The sequence below is a fragment of the Electrona antarctica genome, assembly GCF_951216825.1.
Source record: "Electrona antarctica genome assembly, contig: scaffold_57, whole genome shotgun sequence".
NCBI classification, from domain to species: Eukaryota; Metazoa; Chordata; class Actinopteri; order Myctophiformes; family Myctophidae; genus Electrona; species Electrona antarctica.
Window position 1 is genome coordinate 82,173 of NW_027637144.1, and position 22,777 is coordinate 104,949.

At 39.2% G+C, this 22,777-nt stretch overlaps 1 protein-coding gene across 1 annotated transcript; it reads left to right on the plus strand.

Annotated features, from left to right (window-relative positions):
• The first annotated feature begins 597 nt into the window (after nt 1-597).
• Nucleotides 598-2,692, plus strand: LOC306919126 (putative caspase recruitment domain-containing protein 17P). Its single transcript, XM_079531962.1, has 2 exons — nt 598-620; nt 2,166-2,692. The coding sequence occupies exons 1-2, from the start codon at nt 602-604 to the stop codon at nt 2,489-2,491; spliced, it is 345 nt and encodes a 114-aa protein (XP_079388088.1). The 5' UTR covers nt 598-601; the 3' UTR covers nt 2,492-2,692.
• Nucleotides 2,693-22,777: the final 20,085 nt, after the last annotated feature.

The following is a 22,777-nucleotide window of genomic DNA, read 5'->3' on the forward strand; positions in this document are numbered from 1 at the left end:
CGCAAAGAAGCTCGCAGCTCAAATGAAACAAAGAGAAGACACCATTAAAGAGATGGAAGAGAGCAAGCAACAGCAGCAAAAACTGATCCAAGACCAGCAGGAGCAGAGAGACCAAGTAGAGAAACTCACAGCTCTACTGAAGGAGAGCAAGAGAGAGCAGCAGAAACTGATCCAGGACCAGAAGGACTATGCAGAGAAACTTGCAGCTCAAATGAAACAAAAAGAAGACTCCATCAAAGAGATGGAGGACAGTAAGAGAGATCTACAAAGACTGGCCCAGGACCAGAGGGACCAAGAGCAACAAAAACTGATCCAAGACCAGCAGGAGCAGAGAGACCAAGTAGAGAAACTCACAGCTCTACTGGAGGAGAGCAAGAGAGAGCAGCAGAAACTGGCCCAGGACCAGAAGGACCGCGCAGAGAAGCTCGCTGCTCAAATGAAACAAAAAGAAGACACCATCAAAGAGATGACCGACAGTAAGACTCAGGAACAGAAACGCATCCAGGAACAACAGGATCAGAGTGACCACGCAGACATGCGCGCAGCTCAAATGAAAGAAATGAAGAGTGAACTGGAGAAGATCACCCAGAGCCAGAGACAGATGGAGGCAGAACAGAAACGTGAGTGAAACCATGTTACTCTTTCAAAACATGTGATCACGATGCTACTATTTATACTGACGATGTGTCCACTTTCATGTCATTACTTTATATTACATTATGTTAAAACCCAAAGCTTCTATTTCTACTGATAATAATTCCAGTTGGTGTAAAGTAAGGTGCCGTGCACACAACAATACTCCCTGCAGAAAATGTCAAAACATTTGACCAGATGTGCCTTCCTTTTTAAAATGCAGAAACGTGAAACCACCTCCACAGTGGATATATTTCAATCGTATTTGTCTTGGCTCGTCATCATGGAACTATTCAAATGTTCTCGTTGATTATACATTGATAATCCAGAAACAGTCTCCTCGTGGACTTACATCAAAGGCTCTCAAAGTCACACTTTTAATTAACACATAAATGATGGCAAATACAACCTTGTGACGATGTATAACATCACAAAACCCAGTAAGTTTTTTTGTTTTTGTTTTTTAGAAGAAAAAAAAGAATGTAATTTCATATTGATTTAGCTATGTCTGTATCCATGGATCTGGATCTTCAAATGGAATAATAAAACCAACAGGTAGTTGACATAAAAAATAAAGAACAACAAAAGCAGTTCAGGGTTTTGTGATGTTAGACATTGGTATAATCTGTCTTTGCCTTGCTTTGTGTGCTAAAACAGTGACTTTGAGAGCTGATTTACTTAAAATGTAAGTCAATGAGGAGACTATTTTTAGATGATTAATTTCTAATCACCGGACCAACAGAGTAAGAGATCTCACCAGTTGGACTAGTTCCATTATTTAAGACAATGTGACTATACAACCCAAGCCTACCTCACCAGTTGGACTAGTTCCATTATTTAAGACAATGTGACTATACAACCCAAGAGACCTCACCAGTTGGACTAGTTCCATTATTTAAGACAATGTGACTATACAACCCAAGAGACCTCACCAGTTGGACTAGTTCCATTATTTAAGACAATGTGACTATACAACCCAAGAGACCTCACCAGTTGGACTAGTTCCATTATTTAAGACAATGTGACTATACAACCCACGCCTATCTCACCAGTTGGACTAGTTCCATTATTTAAGACAATGTGACTATACAACCCAAGAGACCTCACCAGTTGGACTAGTTCCATTATTTAAGACAATGTGACTATACAACCCACGCCTATCTCACCAGTTGGACTAGTTCCATTATTTAAGACAATGTGACTATACAACCCAAGAGACCTCACCAGTTGGACTAGTTCCATTATTTAAGACAATGTGACTATACAACCCAAGAGACCTCACCAGTTGGACTAGTTCCATTATTTAAGACAATGTGACTATACAACCCAAGCCTACCTCACCAGTTGGACTAGTTCCATTATTTAAGACAATGTGACTATACAACCCAAGAGACCTCACCAGTTGGACTAGTTCCATTATTTAAGACAATGTGACTATACAACCCAAGCCTACCACAATATAACTGTGCTTTAATATCTTGGCCATTTAATAGTTACACCTTTAATGCTAAAATGAATCCTCCTTATTCAAGGTGCTTCTGCAACTCAGCAACATCCGACCCAGATCATCCCAGGAGCAGAGAACAGGCTGAAGACCGTGAGGAAGGAGTTCATCCAAAGAATCTCAGGCCCCACCTTGAAAAGACTTCTGGACGAACTTCTGGATGAAGAGATCATCACTGATGAAGAATTGGACACCGTCATGGCGGAAAGACTCACACAAGACAGAGCACGCCACGTTATCGACATGGTGCGTAAAAAGGGAAACAAGCCCAGTTCATTCATGATTGAAGTGATCAATAAGATGGATCATAACCTTTGTGACGTTCTGCAGCTGAAGCCACCGCCTACCGATTAGCCAGACATGCTAACCCTACTTCTTAGCCTGACATGCTAACCCTACGTCTTAGCATGACATGCTAACCCTACGTCTTAGCCTGGCATGCTAACCCTACGTCTTAGCCTGACATGCTAACCCTACGTCTTAGCCTGACATGCTAACCCTACGTCTTAGCCTGACATGCTAACCCTACGTCTTAGCCCACATGCTAACCCTACGTCTTAGCCTGACATGCTAACCCTACGTCTTAGCCTGGCATGCTAACCCTACGTCTTAGCCTGACATGCTAACCCTACGTCTTAGCCTGACATGCTAACCCTACGTCTTAGCCTGACATGCTAACCCTACGTCTTAGCCTGACATGCTAACCCTACGTCTTAGCCTGACATGCTAACTCTACGTCTTAGCCTGACATGCTAACCCTACGTCTTAGCCTAACATGCTAACTCTACGGTTTAGCCTGCTAACCATGTGTAAACTAGTTCAGGGAGATGAGGAGAGAGCAGACCATGAAGATAGATAGACATCACTGCTATAAGCCTGTAAGAACACAGAAATGGGAGTTAAACAATAACTCAAAATCATTTTAATTTTATGTAACAATTTATTTTATTTTATTTTTACCACTGAAGAGTCGACGTGAAAATACATGATGTCCTCTGCAGTTGAAGTGTATAATACTGTTTATTGTTGATGGTGTAATATTACGTTTGAGCTACAGTGAGGCGCCGAGGAGCAAGGTATTGTATAGGTAGGGTGTCAAGGATGTGTCACCACATCCTCCTTTAGTACCTGTTCACTTCCGGTGAGGACTCCAGTTGTTGAGTGTTTACTTCCGGTGAGGACTCCAGTTGTTGAGTGTTTACTTCCGGTGAGAACTCCAGTCGTTGAGTGTTTACTTCCGGTGAGGACTCCAGTTGCTGAGTGTTTACTTCCGGTGAGAACTCCAGTTGTTGAGTGTTTACTTCCGGTGAGGACTCCAGTTGTTGAGTGTTTACTTCCGGTGAGAACTCCAGTAGTTGAGTGTTCACTTCCGGTGAGGACTCCAGTTGTTGAGTGTTTACTTCCGGTGAGAACTCCAGTTGTTGAGTGTTTACTTCCGGTGAGGACTCCAGTATAGTCCAGCATTGCATACCGTTGCTGTCTGGTGGAAACCTCATAACTCCAAAATGTTCATTTTTCAGGAAATGGAAAATATAGATTTTTAAGGACTTTTAAGGACTGGCAAGTAGACTAGTAGTTGAGTTATTTCAGTGAGGGCTGTGTCACCGTGAGAATGATGTGTGCACAGATCAATAAAACATTCAGTGAGGGCTGTGTCACCGTGAGAATGATGTGTGCACAGATCAATAAAACATTCAGTGAGGGCTGTGTCACCGTGAGAATGATGTGTGCACAGATCAATAAAACATTCAGTGAAGGCTGTGTCACCGTGAGAATGATGTGTGCACAGATCAATAAAACATTAAGTGAGGGCTGTGTCACCGTGAGAATGATGTGTGCACAGCCTATGAATAAAACATGCCAGGCTTGGATAAAAGTGTTCATCTCGTTTTCTCCGCATGCATTTTAACGTTAAGCTGCAAGAGATCATAACTTAACACTGAGTAACAACTTAACTTAACAAGAGATCATAACTTAACACTGCCTGTCAAAGAATCTATAAAATGCTACTGTTGGTTTATAAATCTGTGAATTGTTTAAAATGCTACTGGTTTATAAAGGTTTAAATGGTTTCGGGGCCAAAATACATTTGTGATCTTGTTTTGACATCATGAACCATCCAGACCTCTCAGGTCGTCTTTTATAGATCTATAGATCTATAGATCTTGTGATCTTGTGTTGACATCATGAACCATCCAGACCTCTCAGGTCTATAGATCTATAGATCTATAGATCTTGTGATCTTGTGTTGACATCATGAACCATCCAGACCTCTCAGGTCGTCTTCTATAGATCTATAGATCTTGTGATCTTGTGTTGACATCATGAACCATCCAGACCTCTCAGGTCGTCTGGAGGAAAGCTCTGCTTTTTGTCCCTAAACTTGGAGAAGCAGAATTTAGTTTTATTGTTTTATGTTTACTTTTGTTTTTATCGTATGCTAATGTCCTTTCACAATGTGTTATCTTTGTTTTTATCGTATGCTAATGTCCTTTCACAATGTGTTATCTTTGTTTTTATCGTATGCTAATGTCCTTTCACACTGTGTTATCTTTGTTTTTATCGTATGCTAATGTCCTTTCACAATGTGTTATCTTTGTTTTTATCGTATGCTAATGTCCTTTCACAATGTGTTATCTTTGTTTTTATCGTATGCTAATGTCCTTTCACAATGTGTTATCTTTGTTTTTATCGTATGCTAATGTCCTTTCACAATGTGTTATCTTTGTTTTTATCGTATGCTAATGTCCTTTCACAATGTGTTATCTTTGTTTTTATCGTATGCTAATGTCCTTTCACAATGTGTTATCTTTGTTTTTATCGTATGCTAATGTCCTTTCACAATGTGTTATCTTTGTTTTTATCGTATGCTAATGTCCTTTCACAATGTGTTATCTTTGTTTTTATCGTATGCTAATGTCCTTTCACAATGTGCTATCTTTGTTTTTATCGTATGCTAATGTCCTTTCACAATGTGTTATCTTTGTTTTTATCATATGCTAATGTCCTTTCACAATGTGTTATCTTTGTTTTTATCATATGCTAATGTCCTTTCACAATGTGTTATCTTTGTTTTTATCGTATGCTAATGTCCTTTCACACTGTGTTATCTTTGTTTTTATCGTATGCTAATGTCCTTTCACAATGTGTTATCTTTGTTTTTATCGTATGCTAATGTCCTTTCACAATGTGTTATCTTTGTTTTTATCGTATGCTAATGTCCTTTCACAATGTGTTATCTTTGTTTTTATCGTATGCTAATGTCCTTTCACAATGTGTTATCTTTGTTTTTATCGTATGCTAATGTCCTTTCACAATGTGTTATCTTTGTTTTTATCGTATGCTAATGTCCTTTCACAATGTGTTATCTTTGTTTTTATGGTATGCTAATGTCCTTTCACAATGTGTTATCTTTGTTTTTATCGTATGCTAATGTCCTTTCACAATGTGTTATCTTTGTTTTTATCGTATGCTAATGTCCTTTCACAATGTGTTTTCTTACCATGTTATAAAACACGAAAAACACGTCCTTGGCGCTCCAGGACATCATGAAAAAGAAGTTAAATAAGTCCTTGGCGACCATTGAGCTAATGTCCTTTCACAATGTGTTATCTTTGTTTTTATCGTATGCTAATGTCCTTTCACAATGTGCTATCTTTGCTTGATAAAATAAAAAGGCCTTATTTCCATGATGTCATCATGTTGTGGGTTTATGTGAATAGAGTTGATATCAAGTAACTGTAAAAATAGTGATGATTGTGATCATTTAGAGCTGTCTAGATTATGATTGGTGGATACATGTCTAGATTATGATTGGTGGATACATGCGCCCCTAAATGCCCTGACTGTCCCACCAAACATGAATTCCTGCAACATTCCTCCCACATTTCAAAGATATTTCAAATTGAAGGGCTTATATTTAAAACTGTTTGAGGGATGGGAATTATAACGCATTAATTCATTGATTAATTAATTGATTGTTTCGATCTATCAACCCTCCCAGTACATTTGACTTGTGCACCTTCCTTTCACATCTACTTATTTTTGCTTCTACATTTCAGACTTCACAAATGAGGGCCAGGGCCTAAAGCCTAACCCCCCCTCTCTGTTGTTTTATGCTGTTTATGGCAACAGTTATAGAAATTTAAGCCCCAATATTCACACACATGTTGCTAAGCACATAAACGCTTATGATGACTTGCAAATGGTGGAGTGTATTACTTTATGGTGGCGTCCACAGTAACACGTGCGTTGCAGTGCTTTCGTTCTAAATGGACCCATAGAGACACACGGGGACTACAAATTCCACGCCCCCAAATGAGACAGCGTCCCCACTTCTGGTCCGTTTCAACTGTGTACTGCAGCTGCCAATGCAATCCCTATGAGAGGCATCATAAAATACCCTTATTTCACTGGTTCATTACTGAGGCTGTAGCGATTTATTTTGTGTTCGAATAATGTGTCCCATATGTTTTATTTGTCCTTTTTAATGTCATATACCTGCCATCTCAATATACAACCCACAATGTACTATAATATACTCCATAAGATTGTAAAGACTGCTAGCATCGGATATATTGAAGTTTCCCTGACGTATGATTTGTACGTCACGCATTAATCCTTATAAATACCGCTAGATGCGGCATTTCCCAGCGACGGATCGAGCGACCACGACGAGCGTGACAGAGTCCAGCGTTGTAAACGGTTAAACGGCCAGTCTTCATCATGCCTAAAGTGTGCTGCGTTCCTCTTTGTAAAAACAACAAAGAAAAAAAACCCAGACTTGATGTTTCATCAACTTCCAGCTGATCATGAAAAGAGACAGAAATGGCTGCACCCATCCACTAGTAAAAAATCACACCCGTGTGAACTGAGTGGTGTAAGGTTTTATATAGACTCGTCTTCTGATGTGATGATTTGTGACCATGAAGTTGATTCAGCTGGAGTTTTTGTCCGATGTGAGGTATTATATAAGGTAAGGTATTATATAGCCTGATCAGCTCTGATCTGACGTAATGAAATCACACCTGGATGTGATTTCACAACTGGCTTTTTTTGTGCAGAGAAAATGACCACGGTTGCTACGGTCATCCAGTTCACCCGGGTGTGATTTAATTACGTCAGAAATTATTTTGAACATAGCAACCATGGTCATTTTTTTCTGCACACAAAAGCCAGTTGTAGGAGTGGTTTACACCACTCAAAAATATGTGAAACCATCCAGAAGAAGTTTGTGAACTCCACAAGTGGTGGAAATAAGTATTCAAGTGAAGCTTATGAAGGTATATGTCACAGTGAAAATAGCCTTGAAACTTATGATAGTCAGTCATGACGCAACTTCACCCTGTCTTTAGTGCCTTGCTACATTTACAACGTTTAAGTGTACATAAGCGTTCAGATTTCAAATATAAGTGCTCACCCCCGGAGCTACGGATGTTATACATTTGCACGTTTATTAGCACCCGTGTAGTCCTTATATTGTTCAATAAAAAGCATTTTTCTCCGACGGCTGGCCAATTTCTAATTTTTTCGCTATAATATATATATGCTTTCAATACGTGCCCTTATCGGTTGGGAGGTGTATTGCACTCATGCATTATTATAACCTTTATAGAAAATGGTCACCGATCGGATTAAAATGCATTTTCTTGAACAATACGGGATGCACGGGTGTTAATAGCCGCCCGTTCAAAATTCTAACATCCGTGTCCCCGGGGGTGAGCACTTTATAGGCTATTTGAAATCTGAACGTTTACAAATGCACATAACTTAGCCAGGCGCTCAAAACATAAGATTGTAAAGACTGCTAGCATCGGATATATTGAAGTTTCCCTGACGTATGATTTGTACGTCACGCATTAATCCTTATAAATACCGCTAGATGCGGCATTTCCCAGCGACGGATCGAGCGACCACGACGAGCGTGACAGAGTCCAGCGTTGTAAACGGTTAAACGGCCAGTCTTCATCATGCCTAAAGTGTGCTGCGTTCCTCTTTGTAAAAACAACAAAGAAAAAAAACCCAGACTTGATGTTTCATCAACTTCCAGCTGATCATGAAAAGAGACAGAAATGGCTGCACCCATCCACTAGTAAAAAATCACACCCGTGTGAACTGAGTGGTGTAAGGTTTTATATAGACTCGTCTTCTGATGTGATGATTTGTGACCATGAAGTTGATTCAGCTGGAGTTTTTGTCCGATGTGAGGTATTATATAAGGTAAGGTATTATATAGCCTGATCAGCTCTGATCTGACGTAATGAAATCACACCTGGATGTGATTTCACAACTGGCTTTTTTTGTGCAGAGAAAATGACCACGGTTGCTACGGTCATCCAGTTCACCCGGGTGTGATTTAATTACGTCAGAAATTATTTTGAACATAGCAACCATGGTCATTTTTTTCTGCACACAAAAGCCAGTTGTAGGAGTGGTTTACACCACTCAAAAATATGTGAAACCATCCAGAAGAAGTTTGTGAACTCCACAAGTGGTGGAAATAAGTATTCAAGTGAAGCTTATGAAGGTATATGTCACAGTGAAAATAGCCTTGAAACTTATGATAGTCAGTCATGACGCAACTTCACCCTGTCTTTAGTGCCTTGCTACATTTACAACGTTTAAGTGTACATAAGCGTTCAGATTTCAAATATAAGTGCTCACCCCCGGAGCTACGGATGTTATACATTTGCACGTTTATTAGCACCCGTGTAGTCCTTATATTGTTCAATAAAAAGCATTTTTCTCCGACGGCTGGCCAATTTCTAATTTTTTCGCTATAATATATATATGCTTTCAATACGTGCCCTTATCGGTTGGGAGGTGTATTGCACTCATGCATTATTATAACCTTTATAGAAAATGGTCACCGATCGGATTAAAATGCATTTTCTTGAACAATACGGGATGCACGGGTGTTAATAGCCGCCCGTTCAAAATTCTAACATCCGTGTCCCCGGGGGTGAGCACTTTATAGGCTATTTGAAATCTGAACGTTTACAAATGCACATAACTTAGCCAGGCGCTCAAAACAAGGCTGCTATATAGGATTACACAGACTGAAATTGACTGCCTGAAAAGTAATTTATTATATTATTCTTCATGCATGAAGCTCCCAATTCCCGTGAAATTGCAATGGGCTATATAAATAAATACCCCATATATTGTAATATGTATTAAAACTGTAATACATAAGATAGATTCTAATTGATATTTTATTATCTATAAACCTGGAGAATCCACTAGATAGTTGACAATATCTGGATATGTCACTCCTGGCCATTTAGTTGGGTCATTTTCCCAACTACTTTTAGGCAAATCATATGGACAAATTGATAATCCAACAAGTTTTATTTTTTCTTTGTATAAAGAATTCATATACGCCTGCATGTTCACACCATGCACCACAAATACGGATAATGTATCTTCAAACTCGGCGGCGCTTGGAACGTCACTTATAAGCGACAGGTAATCAGTCTGTCAACTCAGCTCTGCTCCGTTAACATTATGGGTAACTCATTCAAGTGGTAAATTAAATGTGAAACAAGTCATCTATTGAGAAAACAAAAAAATATGTTGACAAAGACACTTCATACATTTGGAAATATATTTTTATTCAAATCAATATAGTCTTCAGTTCATGTTGTATTATTTTAAAAGTAGGCTAACTACAGTGGAATTTCAATTGACTTCTATGGGCTGGCATGCAGTACACTGGTCTAACGGACCAGAAGTGGGGACGCTGTCTCATTTGGGGGCGTGGAATTTGTAGTCCCCGTGTGTCTCTATGCTGTTGGTCAATACTTCAATCAATCCGTCAGTCACGCAATCAGGTAGGCTATCTTTGCCACGAGTTGCCATATTTTAGAGATCAGACAGAAACAAGCAATCAAGTCTATGCTTTTTCTCCCTGCTCTTTTTGCATGGTGCAGCCTCTCCAATGAACAGGTGTGTGTGTGTGTGTGTGTGTGTGTGTGTGTGTGTGTGTGTGTGTGTGTGTGTGTGTGTGTGTGTGTGTGAGTGTGTGAGTGTGTGTGTGTGTGTGTGTGTGTGTGTGTGTGTGCCCGTGTGCCCGCCCGCTCGCTCGCGCGTGCAGAGCATTCAGAACGTGTGCGTGGTGTGTTCGTGGTGTGTGAGTCACAGCGCCCCCTCCACGCTCTGTGCGTTTTTCTCCACCAGGGGACCCTGTGACTTCACGCTCTGTGAAGTCACAGCAGATGCACCCCCACCAGGGGGGATGCACTGTGGGTTCCTCTTCTCCATCAGAGGAGGACCACTCTTCTGCATCAGTCCAGAACACATCAGCAGGAGCTGTGTGTTCACTTGATTTGACTTCTCCACCAGGAGGAGCTGTGGGTTCACCATCTGTGATATTCCTTGTTTTGAGAACATCCTTGGCGAGGGGGAGAAGCTTGGCACCCGCCGCCACAATATTATCTGTTTTGGCTAGGGCGCTATCTCTTAACTCTATGTTGTGGAACAAGTTGCTGAAAAATAATTTAACCCCCAGCTTGTTTAGGTGTATTCCGTCTACAAAGAGGTGCCTTCTGTCCCAGAAAAAAATTGAAATTGTCAATGAAATTGAATGATTCTTCTGTGCATGCCGTTGAGAGACATTTGCTGAGTGCATACAGTCTGCTAAAACGCTCACAACCTCTCATCGGAGGTAGTGGCCCGCTGATCCACACGTCTAAATCTAGGGAGCTGAGGGTGTGGAATAGGGCTCTGAAATCGTTTTTTAGGATTTCTGACTGTTGTTTTTCTGTATCACGTGTACCGATGTGCAGTATCAGTGTTTTCACCATCGGGTGTGCAGCAACAACATCAGAGATTCTGTCATTCAAATCAGAGACTGTGTCTTTGGGAAAGCATAGTACTTTTGCTTTTCTCTTTTTGTTACTTTTAACATATTTCACAGCCTGATCACCAACAATTTAGGAATTCATTCATTTGGTCTCCATTAGCTCGCCTTTCATTTTCTGTGTTCTTGGTTCTTACCCTGCTCGGTGTGGCGATATCTCTGTCATCCATCTGGAGCAGTGGGCTGAATCTGTTAGCCACCTGCACATTCTCCATATGGGGAGATATGATTTTTGATCTGCCTGAGTCGGGCTGGGAGCGTAGGCCAGCTGGTCTTATCGGGGCTCCGAGCTCTTCCAGTTAGTCGTCCTTTCAAGTCCTGTACGCCGTTCTCTCTGTTTGTAATCACAGTGGAAATAACGGGGGGGAAAATACCCCCAGTTTTTCGTCCTTTCATGTCCTTTGGCCTTGCGCCGAGAGAACTCCAGGCGAATGTCTTATCCTGCGCTAGGTTCTCCTGTTTCCCATGTTGTTGTTTTACTTCCAAATTCACTTTTAAATGGTGTAATTCCGCTTCCAGCACTGCAATCTTTTGAAGCAGTTTTTGAAAGTCCTTTGAAGAAATGGCAGGGAGCATCCCGGTGCTGGCTATTTGCCAAGTATCCAGTGCTAGTTAGCTATAGCTATGTGCCATGTACCCAGTCACTGGAGGTAAAAAAAGAGTATTTTGAAGTATGGCAAAAGCTTCGATCTATAGAAGAAATACAGTCCCATCGGTTTACAAGTATCGAGGATCCACTTGTAGTTTCTCAAAGAAAAATAAAACATGGATATCAGTTGAAGAATGCAAGCATAGGCGAAAGCAGCAGAGCGAAGTGTCCTCACTGTACGAGAGCAAACAAGTCATTAAGCTTAATGTATTACTTTGTAGTAGTAATACAGTACAGTAGTCATTAAGCTTAATGTAGACTCATGTTTGCATGTTTGGAATTGTAAAGAGCTGAAATCAATAATATATCAGTATTCTGATATTAAAGGTGTGGCTGTATGTATGCTCAGTGGTGTTCAACCAGTGGTCCAGGGACCACCAGTGGGCATTGAGGCGGTCCCAAGTGGTCCCCCCCCCTAACGGGTCCATTTGGTTCCATTTGGTACGCTCTTCTAAAGGATGGAGAGTTGGTAACCATTTGGTCTCATTTTAGGCTCTCAAGAGGTATAATTCATTATTGTTAAACATCTGCATTACTTAATTTACACAAAATGTACCCATTTAGAGGCATCATCACAGCATGGAATTGTGGACAACATCTTATAAATGGCAAATGGTGCATTTATATAGAGCCTTTTTCCAAGGGGCTTTACATAGATAGTGCATTACATTCACCCATTCACACACCTTTACATAGATTGTGCATTACATTCACCCATTCACACACCTTTACATAGATTGTGCATTACATTAACCCATTCACACACCTTTACATAGATTGTGCATTACATTCACCCATTCACACACCTTTACATAGATTGTGCATTACATTCACCCATTCACACACCTTTACATAGATAGTGCATTACATTCACCCATTCACACACCTTTACATAGATTGTGCATTACATTCACCCATTCACACACCTTTACATAGATTGTGCATTACATTCACCCATTCACACACCTTTACATAGATAGTGCATTACATTCACCCATTCACACACCTTTACATAGATTGTGCATTACATTCACCCATTCACACACCTTTACATAGATTGTGCATTACATTCACACACACATTCACACACCTTTACATAGATTGTGCATTACATTCACCCATTCACACACCTTTAAATAGATTGTGCATTACATTCACCCATTCACACACCTTTACATAGATTGTGCATTACATTCACCCATTCACACACCTTTACATAGATTGTGCATTACATTCACCCATTCACACACCTTTACATAGATTGTGCATTACATTCACCCATTCACACACCTTTACATAGATGGTGCATTACATTCACCCATTCACACACACATTCACACACCTTTACATAGATTGTGCATTACATTCACCCATTCACACACCTTTACATAGATGGTGCATTACATTCACCCATTCACACACCTTTACATAGATTGTGCATTACATTCACCCATTCACACACCTTTACATAGATTGTGCATTACATTCACCCATTCACACACCTTTACATAGATTGTGCATTACATTCACCCATTCACACACCTTTACATAGATTGTGCATTACATTCACCCATTCACACACCTTTACATAGATGGTGCATTACATTCACCCATTCACACACACATTCACACACCTTTACATAGATTGTGCATTACATTCACCCATTCACACACCTTTACATAGATGGTGCATTACATTCACCCATTCACACACCTTTACATAGATTGTGCATTACATTCACCCATTCACACACCTTTACATAGATTGTGCATTACATTCACCCATTCACACACCTTTACATAGATTGTGCATTACATTCACCCATTCACACACCTTTACATAGATTGTGCATTACATTCACCCATTCACACACCTTTACATAGATGGTGCATTACATTCACCCATTCACACACCTTTACATAGATTGTGCATTACATTCACCCATTAACACACCTTTACATAGATTGTGCATTACATTCGCCCATTCACACACCTTTACATAGATTGTGCATTACATTCACCCATTCACACACCTTTACATAGATTGTGCATTACATTCACCCATTCACACACCTTTACATAGATAGTGCATTACATTCACCCATTCACACACCTTTACATAGATTGTGCATTACATTCACCCATTCACACACCTTTACATAGATTGTGCATTACATTCACCCATTCACACACCTTTACATAGATTGTGCATTACATTCACCCATTCACACACCTTTACATAGATTGTGCATTACATTCACCCATTCACACACCTTTACATAGATAGTGCATTACATTCACCCATTCACACACCTTTACATAGATTGTGCATTACATTCACCCATTCACACACCTTTACATAGATTGTGCATTACATTCACACACACACATTCACACACCTTTACATAGATTGTGCATTACATTCACCCATTCACACACCTTTACATAGATTGTGCATTACATTCACCCATTCACACACCTTTACATAGATTGTGCATTACATTCACCCATTCACACACCTTTACATAGATGGTGCATTACATTCACCCATTCACACACACATTCACACACCTTTACATAGATTGTGCATTACATTCACCCATTCACACACCTTTACATAGATTGTGCATTACATTCACCCATTCACACACCTTTACATAGATGGTGCATTACATTCACCCATTCACACACCTTTACATAGATTGTGCATTACATTCACCCATTCACACACCTTTACATAGATTGTGCATTACATTCACCCATTCACACACCTTTACATAGATTGTGCATTACATTCACCCATTCACACACCTTTACATAGATTGTGCATTACATTCACCCATTCACACACCTTTACATAGATTGTGCATTACATTCACCCATTCACACACCTTTACATAGATTGTGCATTACATTCACCCATTCACACACCTTTACATAGATGGTGCATTACATTCACCCATTCACACACACATTCACACACCTTTACATAGATTGTGCATTACATTCACCCATTCACACACCTTTACATAGATTGTGCATTACATTCACCCATTCACACACCTTTACATAGATGGTGCATTACATTCACCCATTCACACACCTTTACATAGATTGTGCATTACATTCACCCATTCACACACCTTTACATAGATTGTGCATTACATTCACCCATTCACACACCTTTACATAGATTGTGCATTACATTCACCCATTCACACACCTTTACATAGATTGTGCATTACATTCACCCATTCACACACCTTTACATAGATTGTGCATTACATTCACCCATTCACACACCTTTACATAGATAGTGCATTACATTCACCCATTCACACACCTTTACATAGATTGTGCATTACATTCACCCATTCACACACCTTTACATAGATTGTGCATTACATTCACCCATTCACACACCTTTACATAGATAGTGCATTACATTCACCCATTCACACACCTTTACATAGATTGTGCATTACATTCACCCATTCACACACCTTTACATAGATTGTGCATTACATTCACACACACACACACACACACACACACATTCACACACCTTTACATAGATTGTGCATTACATTCACCCATTCACACACCTTTACATAGATTGTGCATTACATTCACCCATTCACACACCTTTACATAGATTGTGCATTACATTCACCCATTCACACACCTTTACATAGATGGTGCATTACATTCACCCATTCACACACACATTCACACACCTTTACATAGATTGTGCATTACATTCACCCATTCACACACCTTTACATAGATGGTGCATTACATTCACCCATTCACACACCTTTACATAGATTGTGCATTACATTCACCCATTCACACACCTTTACATAGATTGTGCATTACATTCACCCATTCACACACCTTTACATAGATTGTGCATTACATTCACCCATTCACACACCCATTCACAGACCTTTACATAGATTGTGCATTACATTCACCCATTCACACACACATTCACAGACCTTTACATAGATTGTGTATTACATTCACCCATTCACACACACACATTCACACACCTTTACATAGATTGTGTATTACATTCACCCATTCACACACACATTCACAGGCCTTTACATAGATTGTGTATTACATTCACCCATTCACACACATTCACACACCTTTACATAGATTGTGTATTACATTCACCCATTCACACACACATTCACAGGCCTTTACATAGATTGTGCATTACATTCACCCATTCACACACACATTCACACACCTTTACATAGATTGTGCATTACATTCACCCATTCACACACACATTCACACACCTTTACATAGTGCATTACATTCACCCATTCACACACCTTTACATAGATGGTGCATTACATTCACCCATTCACACACCTTTACATAGATGGTGCATTACATTCACCCATTCACACACCTTTACATAGATTGTGCATTACATTCACCCATTCACACACCTTTACATAGATTGTGCATTACATTCACCCATTCACACACCTTTACATAGATTGTGCATTACATTCACCCATTCACACACCTTTACATAGATTGTGCATTACATTCACCCATTCACACACCTTTACATAGATTGTGCATTACATTCACCCATTCACACACCTTTACAGATTAGATTAGATGTAATTAGATGTAATTGTGCATTACATTCACCCATTCACACACCTTTACAGATTAGATTAGATGTAATTAGATGTAATTAGATGTAATTGTGCATTACATTCACCCATTCACACACCTTTACAGATTAGATTAGATGTAATTAGATGTAATTAGATGTAATTGTGCATTACATTCACCCATTCACACACCCATTCATTCATACACCGATTGCGGTGGAAGCCATGCAAGGTACCAACCAGCACAGCGGGATAAATTTGGGGTTCAGTGTCTTGCTCAAGGACACTTCGACATGTAGACAGGAGGAGCCGGGATTCGAACCGCCGACCCATGGATCATTGGACGACCTGCTCTACCTCTTGAGCCACAGTCGCCCAACGACAACTAAATATTCATACGTGTTGGTGGTCTGTGATTGATATTGAAGTATTTACAGTTTGCAGAATTACAGAACATTTCAAGCACAACTCAATACAAACTGAGTGGACGACCAATAAAGCACTAGACTTGTTTACCTTGTTCAATTCATCATATAACATTTAGAGACATACAAATATACACTTCTAGAGAGAGAGAGAGAGAGAGAGAGAGAGAGAGAGAGTGAGGGAGAGTGAGAGGGAGAGGGAGAGGGAGAGAGAGAGAGAGAGAGGGAGAGGGAGAGGGAGAGGGAGAGGGAGAGGGAGAGGGAGAGAGAGAGAGAGAGAGCAGGTGAAACTGCATGTTTAAAGTCGTTTGTCATGGACAGACTGGGAAACCTACGTTTTGCTGCCATCTAGTGTTCACCAGCAGACACTGCATGTGTCTGAAGATTATTATTGATTGATTGATTGAAGAATTTATTAACAGTTTGCAGAATTACAGTACATTTCAAGCACAAACTCAATACAAAGGCTGTTAACTGTGAGTGGACGACCCAATTAAGCATTACACTTGTTTCCAATAGGGTCCACCATGTTCAAATCATCAAAACATTTAGAGACATACAAAACATACATTATGGATGCAGCTGTCTGTCTGTCTGTCTGTCTGCCTGCCTGCCTGCCTGCCTGCCTGCCTGCCTGCCTGCCTGCCTGCCTGCCTGTCTGTCTGCCTGTCTGTCTGTCTGTCTGTCGTGCGTGCGTGCGCGCGCATGCGTGCGGCTTGTAAATCCACACGGCTGTGATCCATTCACTCTGACGGACCAAAGACCGACAGTCTAGACCCGGATCCAGTGGGCGGGGCTTATGATTCAAAATGGAGCCGCATGCGGTGCATAGCAGAGTGTTGGGGGCGTAGCTGCTGAGAGGTAAGGTTTGTTTGAGAACCGCATGGTTTTTAGCCACCATTAACTCTGTTATTGTTTAAACATTAGTGTTGTTAGAAGGACTGTTTATTGTTTATTGTGACACTAAATGGACAACAGTATGAGGAATGTGTTGGTACTTTGATTGATTGAAAAATGTATTAACAGTTTGCAGAATTACAGTACATTTCAAGCACAAACTCAATACAAAGGCTGTTAACTGTGAGTGGACGACCCAATTAAATCAAATCAAATCAAATCAAACTTTATTTATATAGCACATTTCCAACGACCGAGGTCGAACCAAAGTGCTTCACAATACATCACAGAGCATAAGAACATACATCGAAAGTAATACAAGAATAAAAGGAAAGTAAAGCATTATATAAAAATATGTCAGAACAGAACAATATATCAAATGGGAACAAAGTGCATAGGTAGGTTATAAAGGCCACGGTAAACTTCATTTAATTATGAAACGCGATTGAGAAGAAGTGAGTCTTTAGCAGGGATTTAAAAGTCGTCAAAGACCGAGCTGAGCGAACATGAAATGGCAGGGCATTCCAGAGAGTGGGTCCGGCCACAGCAAAAGCGCGGTCTCCTTTGGTCCTGAAGTGTGTATCCGGCACAGACACGAGAGACTGGTTAGCCGATCTCAGGGCTCTTGTTGGGACATATGGAGTGATCAATTCCACCAAATATGGAGGGGACAGGTCATTTTGGGCTTTAAAAACAAACGTTAAAATCTTAAAATCAATCCTAAAACGGACAGGGAGCCAGTGGAGGGAGGCGAGGACTGGGGAGATGTGATCGCGCCTATTTGTGCCAGTGAGGAGGCGAGCGGCGGCGTTCTGTACGAGCTGTAGACGTCTGATTGCTGACAGGTCGATGCCTGCATAAAGAGCATTGCAATAATCGAGTCTAGATGATATGAATGCGTGAATGACTCTCTCCAGGTCAGTATGGGGCAGATAGGTCTTTACCCTAGCCAGAAGCCTTAATTGAAAGAAACTGGCCTTGACCACAGAACTGATGTGTTTGTCGAATTTTAGATTACTGTCAAACGTGACACCAAGACTTTTAACTGAGGACCGGATATTGGCACTGAGGGGACCGAGAGGGGTGATGGGAGAGCTTGGGTCGTGATTGAAAATGATAACTTCGGTCTTGGTTTCATTCAAAGTGAGGAAGTTTGTGTTCATCCACGATTTAATGTCGGAGAGACGCATCAATAGCGGCTGAGCGGGGTCAGTGCTGTCCATATTCGGGGTCAGTGCTGTCCATATTCATCAATTAAGCATTACACTTGTTTACAACAGGGTCCACCATGTTCAATTCATCAAAACTTGTTGAAGCAAACAAATTAACTACACTAAACAAAACAGTAGGTGGAAAGTAAATGATACATCTACTGAAGTACTGTGGACAATATATATTGTACTTATATTCTATTTGGACACTTTACTAGTTATTTTGTAGATTTGGATTATTTAAAAAATACATTTCCTTTTGGCTACATTGCAATTTACCACTAGGCTACAACCACATGTTGGCCATTTGGAAGTAGCTGATCTACAAGCTCACAATGCATTGTGATGCAACATATCGTGAGATTGTAGATCTGCTATTTTCAGATTCTGTTTTTTTTAAACATTTGTAATGGGACATTCTGCATAATGAGTACTTTTGGTCATTTTTAAGTACATATTGATGCCAATACCCTTTTACTTGAGTACATAATGGTACTTTTACTTTAGTACATAATGGTAACACAAGTTGTAACTGGCTCAGACACATTCATAAGATACATAATGGTAACACAAGTTGTAACTGGCTCAGACACATTCATAAGATTCATTTAAAATAAATGTATCTGCTGGATGGAAAACTCAAATGTACAAACTTCTCAGAATTCAAAAGTAGCAGATCTACAAGCGCTAACGGTTTTGTGCTTTGTTTAAAGTATGGGGGTCACGCATTAAAACTAAATGAATCCACAGCACTATATAGTCATTAAAACTAAATGAATCCACAGCACTATATAGTCATTAAAACTAAATGAATCCACAGCTCTATATAGTCATTAAAACTAAATGAATCCACTGCACTATATAGTCATTCAAACTAAATGAATCCACAGCACTATATAGTCATTAAAACTAAATGAATCCACAGCTCTATATAGTCATTAAAACTAAATGAATCCACTGCACTATATAGTCATTAAAACTAAATGAATCCACAGCACTATATAGTCATTAAAACTAAATTAATCCACAGCACTATATAGTCATTAAAACTAAATTAATCCACTGCACTATATAGTCATTAAAACTAAATTAATCCACAGCACTATATAGTCATTAAAACTAAATTAATCCACAGCACTATATAGTCATTAAAACTAAATGAATCCACTGCACTATAGTCATTCAAATTAAATTAATCCACAGCACTATATAGTCATTAAAACTAAATTAATCCACAGCACTATATAGTCATTAAAACTAAATGAATCCACTGCACTATATAGTCATTAAAACTAAATTAATCCACAGCACTATATAGTCATTAAAACTAAATGAATCCACAGCACTATATAGTCATTAAAACTAAATTAATCCACAGCACTATATAGTCATTAAAACTAAATTAATACACAGCACTATATAGTCATTAAAACTAAATGAATCCACAGCACTATATAGTCATTAAAACTAAATTAATCCACAGCACTATATAGTCATTAAAACTAAATGAATCCACAGCACTATATAGTCATTCAAACTAAATTAATCCACTGCACTATATAGTCATTAAAACTAAATTAATCCACAGCACTATATAGTCATTAAAACTAAATTAATCCACAGCTCTTTATAGTCATTAAAACTAAATTAATCCACAGCACTATATAGTCATTAAAACTAAATGAATCCACTGCACTATATAGTCATTAAAACTAAATGAATCCACTGCACTATATAGTCATTAAAACTAGATGAATCCACAGCACTATATAGTCATTAAAACTAAATTAATCCACTGCACTATATAGTCATTAAAACTAAATTAATCCACTGCACTATATAGTCATTAAAACTAAATGAATCCACAGCACTATATAGTCATTAAAACTAAATGAATCCACAGCTCCATATAGTCATTAAAACTAAATGAATCCACAGCACTATATAGTCATTAAAACTAAGTGAATCCACAGCTCTATATAGTCATTAAAACTAAATTAATCCACAGCTCTATATAGTCATTAAAACTAAATTAATACACAGCACTATATAGTCATTAAAACTAAATTAATACACAGCACTATATAGTCATTAAAACTAAATTAATACACAGCACTATATAGTCATTAACTAAATGAATCCACAGCACTATACTATATAGTCATTAACAGGGATTTCTTATCTGATATATCAGAGTTCATGTCCCCCACTACATAGACACAAGTTGTAGTATTATCCTTAATGAATGCATTAATAAATGCCAATCTGTTGCAAAATTCATCTTCATTTTGATATGACTCATAAGGTGTGTATACATTTAAAATAATAAAAGATCTATTGTCACCAATATGTTACTGTATTAATTTAATACAGTAACATATTGGTGACACAGCCCTGTCAGTGACTGTTATTAATACAGTACAATAATGGTGACACAGCCCTGTCAGTGACTGTTATTAATACAGTAAAATAATGGTGACACGGCCCTGTCAGTGACTGTTATTAATACAGTACAATAATGGTGACACAGCCCTGTCAGTGACTGTTATTAATACAGTAATATAATGGTGACACACCCATGTCAGTGACTGTTATTAATACAGTAAAATAATTGTGACACAGCCCTGTCAGTGACTGTTATTAATACAGTAATATAATGGTGACACAGCCCTGTCAGTGACTGTTATTAATACAGTAAAATAATGGTGACACAGCCCTGTCAGTGACTGTTATTAATACAGTAACATAATGGTGACACAGCCCTGTCAGTGACTGTTATTAATACAGTAATATAATGGTGACACAGCCCTGTCAGTGACTGTTATTAATACAGTAAAATAATGGTGACACAGCCCTGTCAGTGACTGTTATTAATACAGTAACATAATGGTGACACAGCCCTGTCAGTGACTGTTATTAATACAGTAATATAATGGTGACACAGCCCTGTCAGTGACTGTTATTAATACAGTAATATAATGGTGACACAGCCCTGTCAGTGACTGTTATTAATACAGTAATATAATGGTGACACAGCCCTGTCAGTGACTGTTATTAATACAGTAACATAATGGTGACACAGCCCTGTCAGTGACGGTTATGACTTCCAAAATGTCATCCTGTAGGCCGACAACTAATTATTTTCTTTTTCCCCTGCCATTTCAGAAAGTGGAGGTGTGAACTCTATGCTGTTGCCACTGCTGGGTGAACTCTATGCTGTTGCCACTGCTGGGTGCTGTTGGCAGTGAAGGTTAGTTAACCTTTTGATTGCTGCTGCTGCAAGTGGGCTACATGCTACCGTACCATAGGTTGTCTTTCGCGCCATGTATCGTTTCACTTAATTTGTGTGTACACAAATTAATGTGGACTGGCAGTCATTTATTTATCGTTTAAAGGAGCATTCAGTGATTGGGTGATTTGGAAAAAAACCCGGTCCACCCCGGTAACAAGATGTGCACATATACACGCTCTACAGTGGGGGAAGTACAACAGACCAACAGCATGTGCACCAAGGCCCGCCCCACTCAATCATGATTGGAGGAAGGCCCCTCTCATCCTGATTGGATGAAGGCTTTGCCACCCAAAGCCCAAACCGAAACTAGGGTTTTTAGACTCCAGGGGCTCACTGGGGACAGGGAGGAACTCCTTATATGGTCAGCACACTTTATAGTAGGAAGGATTATCCAAAAAATAAGAAAAAAGTGATATTTGAATTAAGTGAAATCACTGAATATACCTTTAACATAATTTACAGGTAAAGTCTGTCCACATCACATATGTATGTTCTCTTCTCTATTCTTTGGTTTTAATAAAGTAATTTATTTTTTGTTATAGTTTTTAATCGCATTTCGCTTTATTTTCTTTAAGTAATTTCTTTCTTTCTATCTGTTGCCCTAGTTCTTCACTAGTGTTTTATGTGTGTACAAATGTGATGTGGAGATATGTGATTTA